The sequence below is a fragment of the Sebastes umbrosus genome, chromosome 10, assembly GCF_015220745.1.
Source record: "Sebastes umbrosus isolate fSebUmb1 chromosome 10, fSebUmb1.pri, whole genome shotgun sequence".
Lineage (NCBI taxonomy): Eukaryota > Metazoa > Chordata > Actinopteri > Perciformes > Sebastidae > Sebastes > Sebastes umbrosus.
This window is the reverse complement of record NC_051278.1, coordinates 29,479,145-29,502,584: the sequence shown is the minus strand read 5'-3', so window position 1 is coordinate 29,502,584 and position 23,440 is coordinate 29,479,145. Positions and strand designations below refer to the sequence as shown.

General features: G+C 41.2%; 1 protein-coding gene across 1 annotated transcript in view; it reads right to left on the bottom strand.

The window, feature by feature from the left end:
* Positions 1-23,440, bottom strand: part of col13a1 (collagen, type XIII, alpha 1) — a 143,679-nt gene that overhangs the window by 63,188 nt on the left and 57,051 nt on the right. The window contains exons 3-6 of the mRNA XM_037783364.1: positions 16,141-16,148; positions 11,497-11,523; positions 5,449-5,484; positions 1,817-1,843 (exon numbers count right to left, since the gene is read on the bottom strand). Coding sequence (XP_037639292.1) covers positions 1,817-1,843; positions 5,449-5,484; positions 11,497-11,523; positions 16,141-16,148 — 98 coding nt within the window. The remainder of the gene's footprint in view (positions 1-1,816; positions 1,844-5,448; positions 5,485-11,496; positions 11,524-16,140; positions 16,149-23,440) is intronic.

The window sequence follows — 23,440 nt, the reverse complement described above, 5'->3', positions numbered from 1 at the left end:
GAAACCAAGTCAACATTGACTTATTCTACTGTAGATTGTTATGTAACTTATGTACTTACTAACTAACGCCAGTTACATAACAAACAGAGTTATTTTAACCCAGTTCATGATCTTTTCCTAAACCTAACCAAGTAGTTTTGTTGTGTAAGTAAACCTAACAACTAAGTAAACCTATGTCGGAAGTTCATTTTGAAAAGACACTATATGCATGTATTGAGTGGAAACTGACACATCCGAAACTGACGCTAGGGGGATAACCAAGAGCGCCATAGTTTGAAGCGTAGGGTCACTGATTTCACCATTTGCGATTGAGAATGTGTTGGTAAAAGAGGCTTAAAAAAAGCTCTGTAGAGCTGAGGGGGGACCACAGATTTACACAAGAAGCTACACACATGGTCAATTTAGTCATTGTTAATATGAATAATATTGATTGGTGCAGCTGAAAAGAAATTGCTCAACGCTTTGGGAAATATGGTAAGTGAGCACAAAGAACAAAGAAAGTGGCCAAGTGTATTTCCAAAAGTGTTCCAGTTAGTAGGAAGATGTCCTGCAGAGTTTTCTTGTAAACTAAGTTTCTGTTTACATTCAGTGTTTTCTCGCCAAAACACAGTGTGAATCATTGAGGTCTAACAAATGTGTAGAATGCTTTTCCTGTTTGAAACTTGCATTGTTTACAGCCATGTTTATTAGCTGGCAGTCCTCTTCTTTCCTGTCTTTTTTTTTTGCGTACTGTATTTCTGCATTTCTTGGCACGTCACTACCACCCGTTGCTCTGTGGAATAGTGAAACCATTGGTGTGCATCATGCATCTCTGCATGCACAAGAACAAACAAAATGGGTCTCTTAAAAACATTGCTCCATAGCGGCTAAAAGTGGTGAAAAACTCCACATGGTTGCTTTGAGTTTCACTTCTACGCAGCTCCGCATTGAACTTGATGTAACTTTCACATATGAGTTCATTTTCATTGATGAACTTCAAATCAACCTTCAACAAACTGCAGCAGACATCAAATGCTCTTTTGTGGGTAGAGTTCATTGCATTGATGTGAATAAAAAGTGATCATATGGATTTTTATATTCCTGCGCTGCCGACCATGACAGATTTACTGCATGTTTACCGTCTCTGTTGACACACTTTTGCAAATTCATGAAGCCAAGTGGGAGATATCGGAGCCTACAGTAAAAATTGGTCTTACATGTAATTTCCACCTTGAGGCCAATATCAATCTTTTCTCTCCCATCTGGCAGCTTATGTTCAGAGCTAAGATTTAATGGTTGTGCAACGCACCAGTAACAACATTTATTTATATCAATATATAACTCTATTCATTCAGAGTTCTCTTTGAGAACATGTAAAATGTACTCTGATGTGGCCTCTATAAACCTTTCTCCACTTTCTTCAGGGAGTCTTAAATTTGAACTTTCAGACGCTCATGTGACAAATTGTTACTATTGTGTTTCATGGTGTAAGGAGTTCAGGTAATCCAACCAGGGTGGGAAACCATTTACAGAATGTGACCCTCACGCTGTTTGAAAATACAGACCTGAGTCCCTGATATAAATCACATGCTACCTGTACAGAGCACTTCTAACCACCACCAAGTCACATTTTAGCAACGTCTCAAATGAGCCCCCCTGTTCATATTTAACTGTTCTACAACTCACCCTATCCACGCTGATACAAACAGACTGGTTAGACCACTGTTGACCAAAGTAACAAAGGACACCGAATCAAAGCCAAAAACTTCTAGGACAAAGTTTGACTTTGAGATGTCTTTACATAATCCTGCTACAGGGCACATGGTCCTAAACTTACCTTCTCCCCTGCTTGTCCTTTTAAGCTCTGGGATCAGTCACAGCAGACACAGTCACATGCAAAAAGGCGTGAAGGGAGGAGAGAGACACAAGAAAGAGAGGAACCAGTGTTAGAGACATGGAGAGGGTTCAGGGCATGCAGCATTTTCAGCACTAGTGATGAGGAAGGGGTGACAGAGCTAAGGCGACCTACTGTAAGTTAATTAGAAGCTAAAGGGCCTCAGTGTGCGTTGTCTAACAGTGTCTGACATATCCTTTCTGATCCAACTATTCATCCAACACTGATGGCGACTTTTCCAAAACAGATAATTTAACATTAACGCTCATTTTATGCAGCTTTATTTTTTCATTATTCGTTCAGCGACTCTCATGCTAATCATGCACGCTTTCAAGGAGACACTGTCCAAATGTTATCCCCAAATACACGATTCATCACTTGTGATGGTATCACAAAGGAGTTCTCGGAAAGAGTTTTGCCATTAGATGTGCTCCAACGGCATTTTACGCAACCAAGTTCCTCTAAAGCATACTGAGACCTTAAAGGGGACATATCATGATCATTTTCAGGTTTATACTTGTATTTTGGGTTTCTACTAGTACGATCAGTCTTTGCAGTGTGTTCAAATGCAACTTGTCGGCCAAGACAAGGGCAACGTGAGGTAACTCAACGGGCGGCCTTCGTCACTGCTATTTCTTTGATGTCGGATTGGTGTGTCTGGACCTCAACAGACGTCGTGATACAACGAATCTGCGTAAGGGTTAAGCGTGTCTCTTCCCTCCACTTCCTCTGAGAGGGGACACGAGGGTTTAGAGTTTGACTAACATGTCAGTTCACCATTACTGGCCTTTCATTACCTCCGCCAAGGCCGAAGGCCTAGGAAGGAGGTTATGGTTTCAACGGCGCTGGTTTGTTTGTTTGTTTGTTTGTTTGTCTGTTAGCAGGATTACTCCAAAAGTCTGCGATGGATTTGAATGACATTTTTGGAGGGGTGGGGTGTGGCATAGTGAACAATCCATTAGATTTTGGTGACGATCCAGATCATGATCCAGATTCAGGAATTTTTTTAAGGATTCTGATCAGCAAGAACATTAAGACCGCTGGGTATAACACTAGCGTCTTGAGATAACTTCTGTTGTGATTTGACGCTATACAAAAATAAATTGAATTGAATTGAACTTGTGCAGTGTAAATGTCAGTCACTACTGACATAAAAAAAAAAAAAAAAACCTTGGCTTGATACTTGAGCACGCTGTGAAATTCCTTACATGCATCCAGTCTTAAATATGTGGCAGGGCTCAAATGTTTGAAATATGGCCATATCCAAAAGAAATGTTCAAAACTAACCAGATGAATTGAGTGGCAACCCTTTAAATTACAGGCCGTTAACTGCACAGAAATGACTGGAAGTAATACCAAAGAAAAAAACAGATTTGTAATTAGTGGTTACACTTTTGCACTACAGCCTGGGTGGGCTGAAACCCAGCTAACGGATATATTTGTGTTCAACAGAACTGAGATGCATTGATAGTTGCTGTAGCAAAATGAGGGAATATACTGTATGTTGAAACAGTTACAGGTAAAACCATATTATTATTGATCATGATTGTTATTATTATTATTAATTACTAATGTTAATTGGACATTACACACTGACATCACACTGTAGGGAAAGCCTGAAAAGGTAGGGCTAACTAACCTACCACTACACATAACAGCATTCTGCAGACTGGTCTCATTCATTGTTCGTAGCTATACCTACTGAAAGTAATGCACTGAAAATGTGTGTGAAATTCACATAATCGTTAACCAGGAAGTAAAAAAAAGTGGCGAACGCTGCGTGTAGGGAGGAGGTTGGGGTGGATGGATGGGTCTAAAGAGACCAGACTTTCGCCAAGGAGACCGGTGGTATAGGGTACCATGTGAAATCAAAAGTCTACGTTGATTTATTCGTCACGTAACTTACGTACTTAAGTAACGCCACTTCCATTTATTCCAGTTATTTTAAGCCAAACCACAATCTTTTCCTAAGATCTAACTATGGAGTTTTATTGCCTAAACCTAGAGGAAGTTGGTTTGTGTGAGGATGGAAGTTTATTTTGAAAAGACTGTATGCATGTTTGGAAGTTGACACGTGTTGCTGGACATACATAAGAAAACTAACGAATAACTTTTTTCGTAAGATATCATACGAACCGTTGCGTGCAAACACGTTGCATTCTGTTAGAGTATCTGTAGTAGCGGTAACAGTTGTATTTCATACTTGTATAGTAATTACACAATTGCCTCATTACAATTTACAAATATTCATTTATGAAGTAACATTATCAGCAATTCCATGCTCACTTAAAGCTGACCAATGACGGTCAACAATTATAATGCTGCACTTATAATATTCATATCGTCAGTGATTCAGTTCAAGACCCCAGACACTCCACAAGTGTTTTTAGTTATTGATTAAGACCTTTGTTCATGTTGAAGGTGAGCAAAACTATGCTGGGGGCATTAATAAGGTCACAGGATTCCTCCAACTCATTAGAGAGATGAAGGTGTAATTTGTCCCACCCTAAAAGGTGTCAATCAAACAGTCTGTGTACACACCCACTCACACTGAGAAGAGCTCTAATCAGCCAAAATAAGGCCCTGTTCAGACCTGGTATTAACATGCGTCCTCAGTGATCTGATCACAAGTGGTCAGCTTTAAGTACAGGTGTGAACGCACTCAAGACGCTTTGAGGACGCATTGAGATCAGAGGTGGTCTGGGCCACATATGGTCACCTTCTTTAAGCAGTGTGTAGTGAATGTGTCCCGGGCTACATTGAGGACCGCCTACTTAACTGACGTCCCACTGGGATCCATGGGGTCTCACTGCGCTCCTCAGGTGAATAAACAGGCAGACACGGGCGCTTGTCAGCATGGTAACGGCCTCTGTGCTCTACTGTATCCTGTCGGTACAACTGTACTTTATTAAAAATATATCTTATCTATAGGCTACATATCTAGACTAGGCATTAAGTGCATTATTATCATACTTTCAGAGACGTGTCGGTGTTTTTGTTCCGCTGCTTTGCACAGAGCAGACACCCACACGCTCTCTCTCATCCCCGGCTCTCTGAAGCTTTGTACCGCGCTGTTGCCTGGTAAAGGCAGCGGTGCCGGCGCGGGGGACCGCCGGTACAATAACCTTTAATTGTGATGTTAATAAAATGTACCTGAATTCACGTACATGTAGGATATCACAGCTGACATTCCTGTAATATTACGTCACAACGTCTGCTGTATTAGCCGTGTGTTTACTACGTGTTTATTTGCATATAGAGCGGGGAGGTGAGATCGGATCACAAGTGGTCACTCAGGACGCATGTGGAGACACACTTTAATGCCAGGTGTGAAAAGACGTACTTAAAGAGGTCCACCTGTGATCCGATCACTGAGGACGCATGTTAATACCAGATCTGAACAGGGCCTCAGTGGAACTACTGGTGTGGGGGTAGGCCGTAGGTGTACAATAGCAGCTTTTTATCTTAAACCACTGCTTGCCTTTGAACTGATATGTTGCTTGTGTCATTGGTCATGTCATAATGAATGGAACGATTGCTATAGTGCACTTGATCCACAAGCCCAAGTCACTCACCATTCTCCCAGGAATCCCCATACTTCCTTTGTCACCCTATTGACCAATGCAAAATTCAGAAGGAACAAGGGGTCAATACGAAGGTTAGAATGAAGACTGAGGTGAACTCTTAAAGGGATACCTTGACATTTAGACTTTGTCACTTTCATTTCAAATTTAATCTGATGGAATTAAATGTAATTTGAATCAAATTCCACCAACTCACTATAAGAACAGCAGTTGTTACACACCACTAACATTGTTAGAATTGATCATTGAACCTAAATGGGTGCTATTATACTGGGAACGAGATGCTAACACTGGGTTTGTAAAAGTCTTAATGCCATGGTATCCATTTAAGGACTACAACCATTAGTGTTGAGAGGGCTTAGTCAGTTTACCATGCCATGCCTAATATTGAGCCTAGAGACAAGCATTCCATTATAGAAAAAAAGATGCAGTCATGCCCAACCCAAGACTCCTGATACATTTGAGATGTTTGGAATAATATTGCAAAGTGAACATCAAATATTCCTTATGTTATTTGAGGCAAGTGGTTGGAGGCCATGACAAAAACTCTAATCTGACGTATTCAGTTTAAGGCCCTTCCCTCCCCTGCTCTGCCCTGCTCCTCCTTTCACACTATAGATAACCATAAACACGATGATGAGCGTATCTACTTCTTTAATGCACCTCCCTCTGTCCTCAGCAGCTATCTGAGGATCAAGCAATGCTCCGGTGTACAAGTCTAAGAGATACTCACAGGTTTCCCACAAGTAATTTACTATTAGGACTGTCACAATATCAGATTTTCACTATATGGTTGTCCAAAAGAATTCAAGACGATATTATTGCAATGGCTAAAGAAAATTAAAAAAAATAATAAAAATAATAATAATATCAAATGCTCTTCAGTATGTGATATCTTTAATGTGTAACAGTTGTCGGTTGCAGTTTGTAAACACAGGACATTGAACGTTTTGTCTCTTTTTTAGGCAAAGGAATTACACTCACAATACAGGTGTAGGGAGGTGGAGAGTACGGAAGCACTGAAAGGCCAGCGAGAGATGTTTTTTTCTGGTGATCTATTTTCTAAGGCTGATCTAAATTGTTTTCTCTCCTGTGTTCATGACTGGATAATCTTTCTAAGTTGCATTTTTTCTTCATCTGTGAAACAGATTAAAAAAATATTTTGTTGTTTGTTGTTGTAATACTTATTTCGACCATCAGAGTGCATCGACACAACATGTTCTAATTCTAAATAGTATTAATTCATTCATGTTTTCTTCCAGAGGTCTGTTTGAGAAAACGGGATTTGTGAAAACTCTGAGTATGTTGAGGGGAACTCTGGGTTTTCGGTTCCAGAGAGAGAGAGAGATAACTTAAACTCTGGGTCAGTTACCGTGACAACTGCCTCTGTGAACTTAACCTGCTCACTGGCAGGTTTTTCAGTTTCTCTCTGTCTCCTCCCTCTTAGAGAGCCAGACATGCTGCTATATTTCCTCATTCATTCAGTTAAAGGTTGACTGTATGTCAGAATCTAAATCCTGGTTGGATTATTATTCATACCGCTTTTATGTGCTGTCAGTCATTTCTTAGAACAGCGTGAGGTCTTTACCCTCATATTCAAATATTACACAGCATCAAGTCACCCTCAGCTCACAATACAACCTCAGCTTGTCCTCCTTTTTGTGAGGGGGTCCAACGACTAACTGTTTTTATCTGTGAAGGAGGAGAGTCCTCCGCATCCAGCCTCTGTTCTGACTGAGTCACAGGAGCATCACAGCTGTTATAGTATAGTTTTGAAACTGCATGGTCAATTTATCAGCTAATATTTGACCAGAAACCTAAATTTCGAATAGTTAAAGTACAATTTGACAGTACCTCCTGAACAGCCCTGTTTAAAACAAAGACCACCGACTTGGAGCCTGGTTTTCTCATGTGAATCAAACTACTGTACCATCTCTCATCTCAGCTGTGAGACATAGATTTGACTGTTTTCAGTCCTGATACATCAGATGTGCTGCTATCTCTGTCATTAGTCTGTGGTATGTTTTTTTTTTTTTAAAGCATTTAACTACTATCAGGCTTCAGCTGGGCTCTTTGAAGCCCTGTCCAAGGTCCTGATTTAAACCAAAGGCCTTGGGGAGAATCTGGCACCACCAAAAAAATGGTTTTAATCCAGAGCCGGGGGCTTTATAAAGTGCCTAACGTGATTATTTGCTGCAACCGCAAAATACAACCTTCACTAAAGTGGGTTTTATAGCCATGAGACGAATAGAGTGTTTTGTAAAACCTCATTCAGTTCATGTGTTGCGCTACAGTCCACAGACAGAAACCTGATCGCTGCTGCGCTGTTCCTCCTGCTGGATGTCCCAAAAACAGGCTTCTACTCAGTTTGTTTCTTGTCTGAAAAGATCAGCGTTAGGGAGGCTGTTTTTCCTGTACCAACACACACACACACACCACAGGCCATACATTGACAAACACACTGCAGTCAAAAAGGATTTATGCGGGTCCTTAGCAGTGCAATGTCGAGGTTTCTGAGCCAAATTTACAGCCTTAATGTGCCTCAGCTGGACCCTAGACTCAGACCAACAACACACACACACATACACAGCTGACCGCAGTCACACCGGCCTCTACTCACCACTAGTATAACTTGTGAGAAAGACACCCATGAGACCACATTTGTTGTGAGAGTTATTTTGCAGTTGATTAGATGAAGGCAGATATCTGATCTTAGCTTTAATTAATCTTTTTAGGGAATTGTTGATTATTTCTAGTTAGTAGGAATTATAGGAACACTAAGCCCGTTCTCATCCCAACTCGTCACATACTGACGCTTTGTCAGGACCCCTTGGTGTCACCTTAGCGCGACAAAGTAAATACCTGATTAATGATGTGAATTCAAACAAAAAAAGGTTAGGTTTAGGCAACAAATCCACTTAGTTAGGAAAACAAACATCCTGGTTTTTGCTTAAAAATACTGTTTGTAAAGTGAAAGTGAAACTTAACATTGTAAACTCAAAGACAAACAACATCTTGTTGGTTTGCCATATGTTTGTTTGACCCCTTCGTCACCAAAACTGGATGGGTTTGGGTATAGTTAGTTGAAAGCCCAGTGCGTCTCATACAGACACTAAAGGGTGCATTGTGCGTCAGTATCACACGCCGACGAACGCGTGACAAAACCTGACAACCCTGGGAGTGAGAACGAGCTGGAATACTGCACACCGTGAAGTTGGCCCACTTGCATGTTGAGAAATATAAGATGTGTGAGGAGGGAACACTGTGTTTGTGATCCATCATCGTATCGGTGGGGTCTACCTCCTCCTCGGTTATAAAGACCGAATATGTCACATTGTGAAATAACCACATTCTATGGAAAAAACACACTGCTCCCTGATTCTCTATTCTTACAGGCCCCTTTTTCCAAAACCACATCCTCCAGCCCCCATTCAGTCAAAGACCGCTCATGATTTAATTTCCCGCTACTTGACGGGTCTAATCAATCACAAAATCCTGGAAGGAATCTCATCATCGCTTTGACACAAACTGTCAGCGAAACTCTGGCAAAGGGAACATGGGAGAAAACCCAGGACGGGTCTCTCTCTGCTTGAGACTGTTTTATGGACCCGTTTCACAAGTGAGCTTGTCAGAACCAAATGGTTATAACTGACTACCGGGACAAAGGTCAGATACTAGACGACCACCTGTTGTCACGATAGAGGAACCGTGTGGGTTTGACATGTTGAGAGTGTTTGAAGAGAGAGGAGCGGTAGAGGTGATACAGAAACAGAAGCAGAGAGATTAGCCTGTTGCAGAAATAGACAGAATTTGAATTAAAACAACCAAGAGGCCATGACACAGCTCCGTGGTGTTAGGAATGGATAGTGTTGTTAAGGTTTTAAAGCTATAAGCACTCAGTTCCACTGCTGTACTGACATCTCTGAGGTTTCTGAACTGAGAAGTCATCATAGATATAATATAGAATCAGATTGTTTGACTCGTTTTGATTCCATGTTGAATGTATCTGGACACATTCGAGTTCTATAATGAGCATTTGATGGATGATCTCTCACAAAAAAAGTGCAGTAAACAAGTGCTATACTTCAATCAATGCAATTATGTGCAATAAAAAAAAATGCCTGTGCAACATTTTTATAGTATGAAACCTGTACTGTTCCCATATCTGCTTCTATATTTATCATATACCAAGTATTTCCTTTATTATTGTACTGTATATTATTTGTAAATACACTTTTTTTAAAATTCTATTACTGTAAATTTATTTTGTTATCGTTGTGTCATTTATTATTTTAATTTTTGCTACTTAACTTACTGTTTTCTTAATGGAGCTTCCCAGCAAAAAGTATTTCACACAATTGTACTTGTATAACCACCAAACATCTTGAATCTTTAATCTTGATAAAGTGCAGAGAGTTCAAGTTCAATGCGACCCTGTTTCCTGAAAAATACATTCACATGTCAAACGTGTTCTTTAGGGAACGCAATCCTGCCTAGATTACTTTTTTTTTTTATCTACATAGCGAGGAAACATTTATTGAACTAATCTAGAAAATACTATCAGCGTCTGTAAACATTACAATACTCACTTTTCAATATTTAACCAACAGCTATGTTATCTTTTCCCAACTAACGAGTGTTTCAGTAGTCTAAACCTGGTCTCTGGTATTAATATCCTGTTCTTTAAAGCCAGACAATGTAACTTCTTGCCACAAGTGCCAATTACAAGATAATGGTGCATATCTTCAGTCAGTTGCTTAAAAGACGGTGTGAGGGAAGCAACTATGAAGCTGTAGATAGTGAAGCTCATGGCCAGAGCGCTTCATGGGCCAATTAACCTCCATTCTTCCCAATCTCTTTGAAATGTGTGTTTTCTGTTCTCTAATATTACCTGGCCCTATAGCTTTGTTACTGTATAGGGTCATTTGATTTATTTGATTAAACACATTTCACACATTGCCAGGAAAGGCAGAGCTAGACATCACGGCTAAAGCTGCATGCTAACTCTGTCATGGACGGGTGACGTTATCGTATTGCAGCTCCGTAGTCAAACTCAGCCGATGCTAAATGCATTCAAACGGCCCCTGTGGAGCTGACCATGGATGGATAAGGAGAACAGAGCTGACGGGAGAGCTAGAGACCACCTTCGCGAAGTTAGAGGAAGTATATACCTGTGACTATGTCCGGTTTCCAAAATAAGGTGATAACAAACGGAACTGTATATACAAAAATACATATAATGGAAATAAGGTTAATTGGATTATAATCACCAGAAGTATAAAACATAATACTAATATGTGAAGGAAATGTCTTTATTCTTTGATTTTTTTTTTGGTTGCTGGAAAAAAATTATAAATGATACCTGACAATGAATCAATTTAGAGATTTAGAGAATGTCCCTAGAAGTGTATGATTCAACTTTTTCCCCTGGTCTAGTATTAAAAAATAACATAAATATAAATCGTAATATCGAATCGGCACCCAAGTATCATGAAAGTATCGAATGGGGAGATAAGCATATCGTCCAGCCCTAATACACACAGTATTATGCGTGTGTGTATATGTTGTATGTTTGTATACAATTTCCATTCCTATGTTGCCATAGTTGTTGTAACTGATTTGTTTGTTTCATGTTTTTGGCCGTTGATCCAGAACTTTTACATTAAAAAACACTGGTTTTCATTGGAAGTAGCTAAGCTAGAGCAACACGGCTACGCTAAAAGCTACTCAGAATTATTTTACTTTTATTTTCATTACATTACACAATGACAAAATGTCGCCTACTTATTAGAGACAACGGAGTTGTTGAAAGATATTTGTCGACTGATTTAAAAAAAAAAAAAAAATGTCTTGGAGACAGCTATGGCTAATATATCTGATAGCAACCGCTGTACATCTTTAATTTAATTTCATTAGAAAAAGACAACAACTCCTCAGTAGAGAGCATGTGAGAGATCAATACTGCAGTGATGACTATTTACTCATGCAAAAATACTGTATATAGAGCCACACAGAGACACAAGTTTAAAAGACAGTTACCGGAAAGCCTGCTCGTCCAGGAGGACCCTGAAAAAAGGGGGTGAGAGGAAATTGGTACAAAAAGGAAAGAGTGAATTTTACAGATAAAGTCCACATATAATAAAATATGCCTGCACTGAACCAGGTCAGAATAAAATGAATTTGGCGAGAGAATTGAGGTAGGTATACTATGTTGTATGAATATGTTTTATTTTGGCCTTTCCAGTTCAGTGACAGCACACAGGAAGAACTGATGCAGTAACATGCCTCTTTACATTTTAACACAACACAAGATTTCTCTGAATATAAAAAAGTTTCTTCATTTCACCACAAAGACTCATGCAAAGATTGGTTTTGGGAGAACGCATGCCGAAAGTCCGGAAGTTTCTGCTAACAAACTCTATTCGAAACTCCCGACTGACCTCACCCTACTTGAGTACCCTGCTAATGCGGACGTGACAACATGTGAGCGTGGTGAGCTCCACCGAAAACAAATCACAAAGAGCTAGAACACATTGGCTTTCAGTTACGGCCAGGATCTAAGAACAAGAAGGAGCACATTGTCAAAAGTCAAGTGTTTTGTTTTCATTGAGTGAGCGGAACACGCTGTACATGCTTCTTGTGTGAGTTGCCCTTAAGTAAAGGATGGGACACTAATTGGTTGGAAGTCAAAACAGGAACTCTTGACATTTTCCGAAAAAAGCTGCCGAGGCATCGTCGCTTTGCTGAGGAGAATTGATAACTGCCTGCTCTCGAAGGCTGGCATGTCATCAATATTCCTCCATAAGGAGTCCAGTGAGAGAGAGAGAGACAGAGAGACAGAGAGAGAGAGAGAGTGGCTTCGTCCGAAATCGCACACTATGCACTACATACTCAATATGTGTACTATCGTTCGACTTACTTTTGTGTTAATAAACTGTAGCATGTATCTGAGCTGTAAATTACGTCGTCACATCCGGAGAGCCTCCTCGCCGGTTAGAGAGAGAGACGTGTAACCACGGTAACCCGTGACAACCTCATGTGACCAAAGTGACAGTTTGTGCGAATCAAAGTCTGAATTAATTTTAAAATATATATTACGCCAAGCAAAGTTTTAATCTCACATACTTACAGTTAAATCGAAGCGTCATTGATGTTACAGAGCTGCCCGCCAACGTCTGTTATGAACGTTGTCGTTACTACCGCATTTCATCGTGGGATATTTATGCCGCCATAGTGTCCAGTGTTGCATACTATAATAGTATGCAATTCACGATTATTGGTTTCATACTTAGGTTTCGGACATAGAAAAATATCTCACATACCGTTTTGGGGTACTAAATAGCCGAATATCGGACGCAACCTGTGTGTGTGTTTGTGTGTGTTTGTGTGTGCATGTGCGTGTGCACGTGTGTGTGCGTGTACGACTGCTTGCCAGGAGAGGGGAAGTCATTCCTCTCAGTAACGCTGGATGGAGGGAACGTCAAACATTCATCTGAGCTCTTGCTGACTGGCTTTGATGATTGGATATAAATGTTTATTTATAATTGAAAAAAAATATATATATATATTTTCTGAATCTTGTGACCTGTTGTGGGGTCCCGACCTTCAGGTCGGGAAGCACCGAACTGATCAATGAATCAGATATTTGTTTTAAAATAGGAAATAAAAATGTAGGTTTGACTGGTTCAGCCAGCGCTTTCTGCTCTGAGGTCAGCGATCGGCTGACAGACGGAGGTACAGTGTAAATGCTGTGAACTCCTATTGTGGAGGGGCTTGATGGTGCATTGTGACAACTGTTGTTATCGAAGTTGTTGAGTATCAAAACCCTGAAAAGTTGGTAGCTTGCTTCTTTGTGGAGTACAGTAAGACGTCTCGTACCACTCAGTATCATCCTCTTTGTACGCAGTTGATCCGTATGTTCAGTACATTCCAAACAGTCTTCACTTTGACGATGAATCAACAATTATCAGTAGGCGATTTGTTGATGTTTAACAGGGGGATGGCTAAGGAGGTGCTGGGCTATAGTCAGATGACCGTTATTTCTACTAAATCAGGCTGGCAGTCAGAGGGCAGTGCATGGAGGTGCATGGCCAGGTGCTGAGTGTGAACATGCTGCACATAAGTGCCTGCCTGTTAGCTACCGAGTCTCCAGGGATCGTCTGCAGGGGGGCAAAGGTCACCCACCGCCGGAAGGAACCCTTCACTTGAATTACACAGTAACCCTCCAACATGTGGCTCCCATTTGGCAAAGTGCTGCTGAATGAATGGGAAAGCAGGGAGGGGAGGGTGGGGGGTATATTTGGCCAACGTACGTGGGATGTATAGTCCCCTGGGTGCTCCTCTGTTCAATAAGAAGTTAGTTTGGATGGATAGGAGAGAGGTTTGATTTACTCCATTCTTATTGGTATTATTTTACCCAGAAAATTGTGCTTCTGTGTTTTGAGCTTTTGACTGACAGCTTGTGAAGGATACCTTGTTGCTATCCTGTTCAGCTTCATCAGAGGGTGCTTCCCTTCATCTCTGATTATGTTAAAGTGTGTTCCAAGCCCCTGTAACCTGTTACCTGTAAACAGTCATGATCTATTGTGTTTTTCAAAGGACGCCAGCAAGCCAGTTCCAAGAGACGAGTAAAAAAAGAGATTTCATATCACTTTACAGTTGTGTTAGGTTACATTTTGAAGGAAATTAACCCCTGAGAGATATTATAGCCCTGTGATGGACAGGTAACTTGGTCATGCTGTGTCCCTGCCTTTTGTGCGGTTCGAGCTGTGATGGGAACAAGTCCCCTGTGAACCTGACTAGAAATAGACAGTAAAGACGATGAGTGGATATATAGTGTATTCATAAATGCATTATATTTACTCATGCTACTGTTCAGTGGAACATTGTTTCTTAATCTAAGGCTCTCCTCTGAGGGAATGAATGTGTTCTTGGCAACATCGTCTTTGTAGATCAGAAGGATTCCAACAGGTGGAAAGCCAAATGACTTTAAAAAATGTCCTGGTGAGTACTCCAAGAACTTTAAGGAAGGGAAGTTCACTGACATGGCTGGTCAACATCAATCCGGCTTCAAAACATGTTATAGTAATCTCATATAGGGAAGTCAAGATTTCAGAAATTTAGTATTCGATACCAATACCAGTGAAATTCCACAGTTCTCGATACCAATTCGATACTATGGTAAAAAACAAAAGTAAAACAATAATTAAATCCCATCAACACACACTGCTTTAATACAGTTTGCATACTGTTTTTCTTTTGCATTTATTATTAATCCCTGATGATCTGCCTCAGATTTCTCGCCAAAAACAACATTTCACAAGACTACATTTGAACACATCATGATAACGTTATAATTAATCTCCACTCAATACTCAGAGTATGCTTGAACGCATCATAATGTAACTCGATGCAACCTCCGTACGTTAGCTGTTAGCTCTGTTATTTAGCCAAGCAGGACTGTGCTGCCCACCGGCTGCTAACAGCTAACAGCTAACATTACTAGCTCTCCTCCTGCCGATTTCAACATAGATTTGTTGTTCGCAATGCAGCATTATCAGGGAAATGTCCTATCGTCCCTGGGACTATGGGACACTGTTAGTCTTGAGTCCTGACAGTACATGTGGTACTGAAAAAAAACGAGTAGCGTCACATTTTTTGGCATAGACTTGGTATCGAAGTATCGGTTCTCGTGACACGGATACGGTCAACCCATCTGTGAAGACATTGTAATAGCCAAAGCAGGACCACAACCTTTATGCTACTTTAGCATTATTGCACCTTATCGAGGTACACGTGTTTGGCACACTGTATCCCCTAGCAAGACGTAGGAGACGATGTGGAATCTGATCATGTCTTGGAGTTTGAAATGCTCAGATCCTGTGGAGATGGAAGTGTAATGAGAGCGGAAAATCCACCTCGCTGTCTGACCTCATGCACCTTAAAACTTCCTCCGTAGGAACTATCCCTCAAATTTTCCAGGGAGGGATATTTGGCAGAGGTGATTCTAAAACTGACACGGCTGTACAAAAGTCAAACTCATAGCGGCCAGATGTTTGGAAACTTTGTGCCATCGAGGCACAGGAGTCAGGAGGTTTTCCTTTTAACCAAAGGCTTGATTTCAACTATTTGCATGCATTTAAACAAAGATGTGATCCACTTATCCTGTGCGTGCAGAGCTGCATGGGGCTGAAGCCCATCCCAGCACTCAGTGGGCGAGAGGCGGACAAGTCACTAGTCTGTCACACGACTGACCGACAACGATTCACGTCCGATTGGTTCACACAAACAGGCACTGCAGAGTCACTCATTTAGATGTAAACCCACTTACACTCCACATACCACTGTAAACCACCACCTACTGAATACTATTAGAGGCCAGGTACTTAAAATGTTAATTTACACAGTGAATTGTAAAACCTTGAAGACTGTAAGTGATGTGTATGAATCAGAACTGTGTGGACAAGTTTAGAACCATAAAATGTATACAAAATAATATACATTTGGATCATGACAGAATATGATAATTATACAATTATAATGAGCCATATAATAAAGCACTGCACATTATCACTGCATCCAGACAAGGCAATATATTGGCAACAGGTATGCACTTCACACTAAAGTGAAAAAAAAGAACCACTTTACCACATGCAGGTTACACAAGGCGTCTGGTCTACTTACTGGAGGTCCTGTAAGACAATGAGAGAGAGAGAGAAAGAGAGACTTTTAGATTCATACAACATACATTATATACAGACAGTCAGAATTCCTCAAATGCCATGCTTATGATTGGTTTAGAGTGTATTAAATACTGTGAACAGGGCCAAATTGAGCTGTGGGTCCCCATTCTGCACCCAACGCCTCGTTTCGTGTCTGTAATTCCGTATAGTGTACACAGAGTACGCCCCCTAGTGTTCACTGGGAGGAAATGCATCTCTTTGTGGACGGATAGAAACTCCACCGCAAATATGGAAGAGAAGTTAGTTACCTCCGCCAAGGCCAAAGGCCTAGGAGGGAGGTTATGTTTTCACCGGCATTGGTTTGTTTGTTGGTTTGTTGGTTTGTTGATTTGTCTGTTAGCAGGATTACTCCAAAAGTTTGCAATGGATTTGAATGAAATCTTTTGGAGGGGTAGGCTGTGGTCCAATGAACAATCCATTATATTTTGGTGGCGATCTGGATCATGGTCCGGATTCAGGAATTTTGAAAAAACTGTAGATTCTGCGTTTTTTTCACATTAAACTCGGTGAAATTACAGTCGAGTTTGACCAAAGCACACTTGGTGATTGTTGGAAAGAGTAACGACGACGGTTTAGGTGAGTTTTATTGTGTTTCTGTCCAGTTCGAATGAAGTGTTTTACGATGCTCTGCTACGTACAGCTGATCACAACATAAACAAAAATACACGTGGATGATGGCGCAAGCTGAACGGAGAGGGGGGGCAATCGTACTCTTGGCGGAGGTCTGCGCTCTCCGAGTGCCATTCTAGTTTTGTCTGTTTTTCACCATCCAGTCTAGACGAGTCACATTTATACGATTTTTCTAGGTGAAAAGTTTGACGGCATATTTAGCTAAGATTTGTAGCATGGTAGCTAATACATAGAGTGCGTGCATAGTGGTATTGCATTCATCAATCAGTTATTAATTTGCTAATTCCACACAAACAGACAACGCATACAATCTGTCGCAAAATTTACTTGCAAAAGTTAAAATTTTTCAACGTACTTGAGGCAAATTAAGGACTGCAAAAAAAAAAAAAAAAAAAATCAGAAGGAGTACTTTTGTAAAGGTTTCCATCGGAATGAATGGACTTCTGGTTGACTCGCATACACAGAGCTACTGTATGTGGAAATGAGGCGTAATGGTCTGGGGACCTGGAGCAGGTGTCCGGTTGTTAATCCAGCCGAGACTGTGAAGCTGAAGCAACCTTAACATGTTTCAGAAATATTCTCTGCCAGACTAAAAACAGTCATGTGCACTTTGAAAAGACAAAGACAGGGCATTACAAACTGACGACTTTCATCTATTTCTACAAATAACAACAAGACACAAGGAATTATTTCCAGCCAGGCCGGGCCATGCTTTAACAGACACGTCATGTTCAATCACTGAGACATAAACCATGGTATCAATTTCAGACTTTCAGGGGGTTTTGATCACTGTGGATCTGAAAAGCCCCATGTGTAGTCCCCTGGGACTGCCAGGGTGAAACTTGAAAACATTTAACTACCTTGCAGTGTTGGAAATAGTCTGCCTACCAATCAATCAATCCTGGGATTGATGGAAGGAAAGAGAAAACGAAGGAGATGCCAGATGATACATCATCATCAGTAGCCTGAGACAAACACAGGAGCAGCATCGTTCCATGAAGAATTTCCACAACGTCCAGTCCAAATTAAGTCATGACATTTAGTTGGCCCGAGCAGTATCACTTTAGGTGGAGCCCTTCAATTATGTGAAATCCTTCTATAAAAGACTTAAATGTCATCTGAATTTATTGAGTTGCTGGGTTTATTAGTATCTCCAGACAGGGAAACCTTATCAAAAGTTCAGATTGTATTAGGCTCAGAAACTCTCATCAAAAACACACGCCAGGTCCAGCCCATAACTCGCATTCAGACCCGTAGAATAGACCTTTCACAAAATACAATATGCTTCCCATTGACCTTTTCATGAACACAATGAGGTCATCGGACAAAATCAATTACTGCTGAATCCAGACAGGGCCCACTAAAGATGTTATGTCAATCGCAGCGAGGTGGGGAAAATCACTAATGACAAATCTCTTCTGTCAAAGGTCACATCAAATCCCCTGTTTTATATTATGTCTGCTGCTCAGACTAGTCCATCCCAGCCTGCAAGCCTGATCTCTGCTCAATTTGTTCACTTTGTACTTGCATAAAACAAATGGCAGTTGGAACTAGGAAAAGAGACAGCTCAGGAGAAGGAGGGATTGTATGGAGAACTCAAATAGATAACGGCTTGGTCCAGTAAGAATAAGAATGAAGTGAGAATTCAGAGTTTTAGTGTTGGGTAACAGTCAAAGGATGTTATGCATTTTAAAAGACACTGGTTTAAAGCTGAAGTAGGTGAGATTGGAGCAACTATGATTGAAAAAAGTTATTTTTATAAAACGGTCGCTATATCGTGACAGTAGTACATGAGACAGGTAACCTGAAAAAAATCATGTTCCTCTGTGTCCTCCGGTGCTCCTAACGGCATCTGCAAGGTTTCACAGACCAGAGGAAAACAAGCAGTAGGACCTGATCTGAGGTCCGCTGTGCAGCTGCTGTCTAGCCGGCTGTCAATCACTCACAAACTCCGACCAAACAGTCAAACTAGGCAGAGCTGATCAAATATGAATCAATATTCTGTTACGTTAATGCCTATTTCTCGCCTCAAATGTTTTCAGAATCATCTTGTAGTGTATGGTTCAGATGTAAAATGAGAAAGTTTGTGATGCCAATGCCATTGAAAGTTCTGTTGAAGGAGCGTCAAGTTCCGGTCACATGACCGGAGCACAGCCAATAGGAACACTCTCTCAATGAAGATAGATTTTTTAAAGCCTGAAAACAGAGCCATGAGGAGGAGCAGAAGTCTAGTTATCTCTCAGAACACTTGAATTACAATATGCTGAAAGGTTATTATGAGATTTTTGCCCAATGATGCCAAAAATATGCTGCCTACTGACACTTTAAGAGAGGCTCAGCACAAATGATTTAATAAAATTGACCAGAGGTAGTGCAGAACATTTGGTCACTCCTCAAGCCCAAGGGTTGGTTTGACCTGAGCTAAAACATCTCGGAGTAACCCATGATGCAGTCACAATAGTCTTTAGTTGTGGTTCTTGTAGTAATTTGAGCGTAATTTTGTTTATTTCGTGTCATGTGTCTTCACCACAAAGACATGGGGGGCAAACATATATCAAAGCAGAAGTGCTTTACAGTGAAATTAGGTGATGTTTATTTGCATTTTTGCAGTACATTACAGGTCATCTTTTGCTGGTACTTTTTTAACTTCAACTTGATAGAATCCCAGACTAATATGATCTACTTTGCTGTAAATGGACAACCTAACCAAACCAGGGCAGCAGTCCTCACAGCCCCAGACTTTCCTTCGTCTTTGTGATTCTATTGATGTTGATGAGGACAAAAAGTCTCTTCAACCTGATTATCTAATGATCCTTATACATGTTTTAGTCATCTCTACAATCGCCAAAATGACCTTACAGAATGGGGATGGGCAAGTTGCTAATAAAAAGTCTGGTGGTAGTTTTGCCGCCAAGCCTGCCAGCAGTGGCCTACTTCATGACAGACAGAGTGTTTGTTGATCGGTGGGTTCACTTAAAACTTTGGTCCAGGACAAGATGTCTTTACTGTTGACCTGACTGCCAAGAAATGTGATACAGATATTTGCAAATTGTTGTAAGAGGATGAGTCCCAATGATTTTTTTCCTTAAGATAGATGAAATAAACTTGCTTTGGATTGTCATGTCTCCCAGAGAATCAATCAATTCAAAGAGTGACACTAACTTTCCGGTTGTTTTTAGAACACCAGCATGCACCTGTCCCTTTCACCTCGCACAGCAGGCTATCTTTGCCTCCCCCCCACCCCGCACCACTCACAGTTTGAAAACCTCTGCACTAGTGCTACCGTCAGAGCCAGAATTTCCTTCTACCCAAGAAATATAAGAATCTAAAATATAGACTTCCATGAAATTAGCTATTGGGATATTGACATTTTAAGAGACTCACATTAGAGCAACATTAATGTTGTAATCCTTGAGATTTTCATGACTTTAAATTCCAACTCCTTGAGCGAGACCCTTAACCACTAGTTCATAATATAAGCACCACAGGCGCAGTTTGCGTTGGTTCCGGGGGTTCTAGAAATGCATCTATATTTTTTATAATAACAAAGAACTAATAATTAAAAAAAATGTGTCTTCATATTGACAGAATAAGAAACCAACAAGATAAGAAGATAGATCTGCGGTATTTTTATTTATTTATAGCCTAATAACGTTGGACACTCTCTGTCCACACACCGTTAAATATGCACTTCTGTTACGCCATGTAAACAAACCACGAACCGATCAGCTGTGCAGTCAAGATCAGAATAGAGAAGTATAACCACTTGAAAAATGCGTGAGTAGTACTTTTTTTAAACAGAAAACACAGGTTTTATACTGCGATATTTACTGAAAATGACAAACAATACAGCCAACAGTAGCCTGAGTAAACTTTCAGCTGATCTCCCTCTAGCCAGCTGCCTCCTTATTTAGGTGTTAGTAGTGAAATGAGGAGGTATCGTATCAGATAACTCCTCATTTCAACTTCACCAATCAGCCGTTCCTCGTCCGTTGGAATAAAGAATAAATAGAAACAGGGCGTCTGATAAAAGTTCAACTCAGACACGCACGCCTATGATAAGCACCCACAATCTTATCATTTGTGAGGGTTTCTGTTATGAGATGAGATCCGCGTAATTAGGTTTCAGTCCCAGCAGGGCATGGCTGTTCCAGTCACTCCCGCAGTGGTATCCGCTCCCCAAAGGTAAGCTTAAACCTCCCTCTGAATGCAACAGTGGTGAAAGCAAACATGGAAGCAAGAATCCTGTTGCATTCTGGGCCTGCCATCACATCCTGTTGGCTGGGATCACTCACCCAGGGGACATACTGTAGAGCACCTTGATCCAAAGGCACTTTGGGAGGCCTGGGGGGAAGGGGGGGTTCAAATATAGCGCATGAAGTGGCGCCTGGTGAGGGGCCGCTGAGGCAACAGCTTTACATGCAACAAGCAGTGGGCACAACATGAAACAAACTCCTCACTCATAAACACACACACACACACTGAAAAGGGAATTTGCTTGACTGCATTGATGTCATGTATTCCAAGCCAAGCTTAATGCTGTCTAACTATTGCTAACACCTGTTTGTTTCTGCTTATGTAAGGGCGCTCATTAGATGGGGCCGGAAATGGAGATCTAATATTGCATGCAAAGTCATGGGCGTTCCCCCTTTTCCTGCTCCCTATTGGAGTTAATTATTTACTCAACACTGGCTTTTACATGTTTTTAAGCAATTATGCAACCAAACGGCGAGGACACTTTTCTATAATAGCAAGTAATACACAGTAAACTAAGAGTATGCCCAACTCTAAATGCCTCGATATTCTGCTTTCACCACTGCATCTGCAGAAGAATTTTAAACCTTCAAATCAACCATAGCAATGTCCCATGCTATATTTATACTCGGCTTTCTTTATCTTTTGTGATTACAAAGAGTAAACCGGTGTCACAGGCAGGTGGGCTGCCATCTTAAGACGATCTCTGTGCCAGGGTATGGATCCAGGAATAACCTGTGGAATTTCAGTTCTGAAAATATCCAGATCCAAAAACCCAACACAGCCTCCTCGTCGACCCCTGCTCTTTCAGATTCCCCCGCGTCTCCGGTTGCCCTTGTAAACACACCGCAGCAGCCGGCGCAAATGTTTTAGGGGTGCCAGGCTTGGTGAGCGCCGCGGAGAGAGAGATTCGAGGAAACACTGTCTGTCAGGCTACGCTGGGAGACGATAGAAATATAGGACATCAGAAAGCGGATGTATAGCCAGAAGATAAACGTGAAGGCCTGGTGAGCGTGTCGGGGTCCACGGGAGGGCGTCCCCCTACGGCCTCCTGCTTCAAGGACTATTGAGGCTCATGCAGGCACTCAGTGTAAGTTACCTTTTAAAAATGGGAGATTTGGATCAAACAAGAGCTCACAACTAAACAATAAAATAGGTAATTCATCACCGCTTTCCAATACGACACATATGAGTGCTCCAGAAATGACTCATGTGTTTTTGGATCTCGTGCCTTTATGGTTACAGTACAATGGTTTAGACTATTAAAACTACTTAATGAGGTTAGGGGAAGATCATCCTCATTGTTAAAAAACACCAAGCAGGCTAAGCAAGACAACCCAGATGTCCTTCACTCCAGCCACATTCTCCAGTTCCTCCAGATGGGGATGTACTGTATAAAGCCACAGCAGTGGGGTCGGGGGTCCCCCCTCAGTCAGACATGCCTGGAAAACCTCCAAAGGCAGCATCCTATGGCAAGCCGTTTTAACATCTAATAGCTAAGCTTGACTATACGGAATTAACATTAGAGATATCCACAAGTGCATTTTGACTAATTACGTCGTGACTAGTCAGAATTCTTAATCCAGATATCTATAATTAGATCGACTGGCTAGCAGATAGTGAAGGCCTCAGCGTGCTTCAAATGAGCAAGGTTGTACGACATGTTACGGCAGAAGTGTTGACGTGTTCCGAGTGTCCACTATTGAAGGTGTGTCAAAAGCCCTTCTGTCAGAGCCTCCGCCCGACTGCACCGTCAACCATACTGAGAGCTTTAAGGTCGCATACAGAGCAGAGATCTATACCAGGTTGATCTAACACATAAAAAGGGTGTCTGTGTTTAGAGTTACAAAGTTAATGGACAACTCTGACAAACTGAGTGTTGCATGGCTTTTAGCAGGACCAATAGTGGGACACTTCATCTTTTAAAAAAGCTCCACCGCAGATAGAAGCCGCGCTGCTCTGCAACACCGTCGTAATTTGGATTTAGTGTGAACTTTTCATTCTAAATCAGACAGCTTGGACTAATAAGAAGCCGGATGAATTGTGCAGGTGGTGGTGTGAGGTGAGTTTGAGGTCTTAAGACCACGTTATGCAAAAACTCAATCCACCCTGACGTCTTTTTTATTTAAAAGGTACGGTGACAGAACTGTGATGGGCCTGACCAAGCACCTTCACAGCCATGCATTAATCACTTGGCCCTGATGACAAAAAAATTTCAAATTTGCAGATTTTTTTTATGGGGAAAAAAAGTACTACGCTATGTACATTCACTTTCACACTTGAAGGATTTCCAGCTGCAGTTATGCAAACAGTGGAGGGGATTCACTGAGGGGTGTGTATCTATGAAAAGATACAAC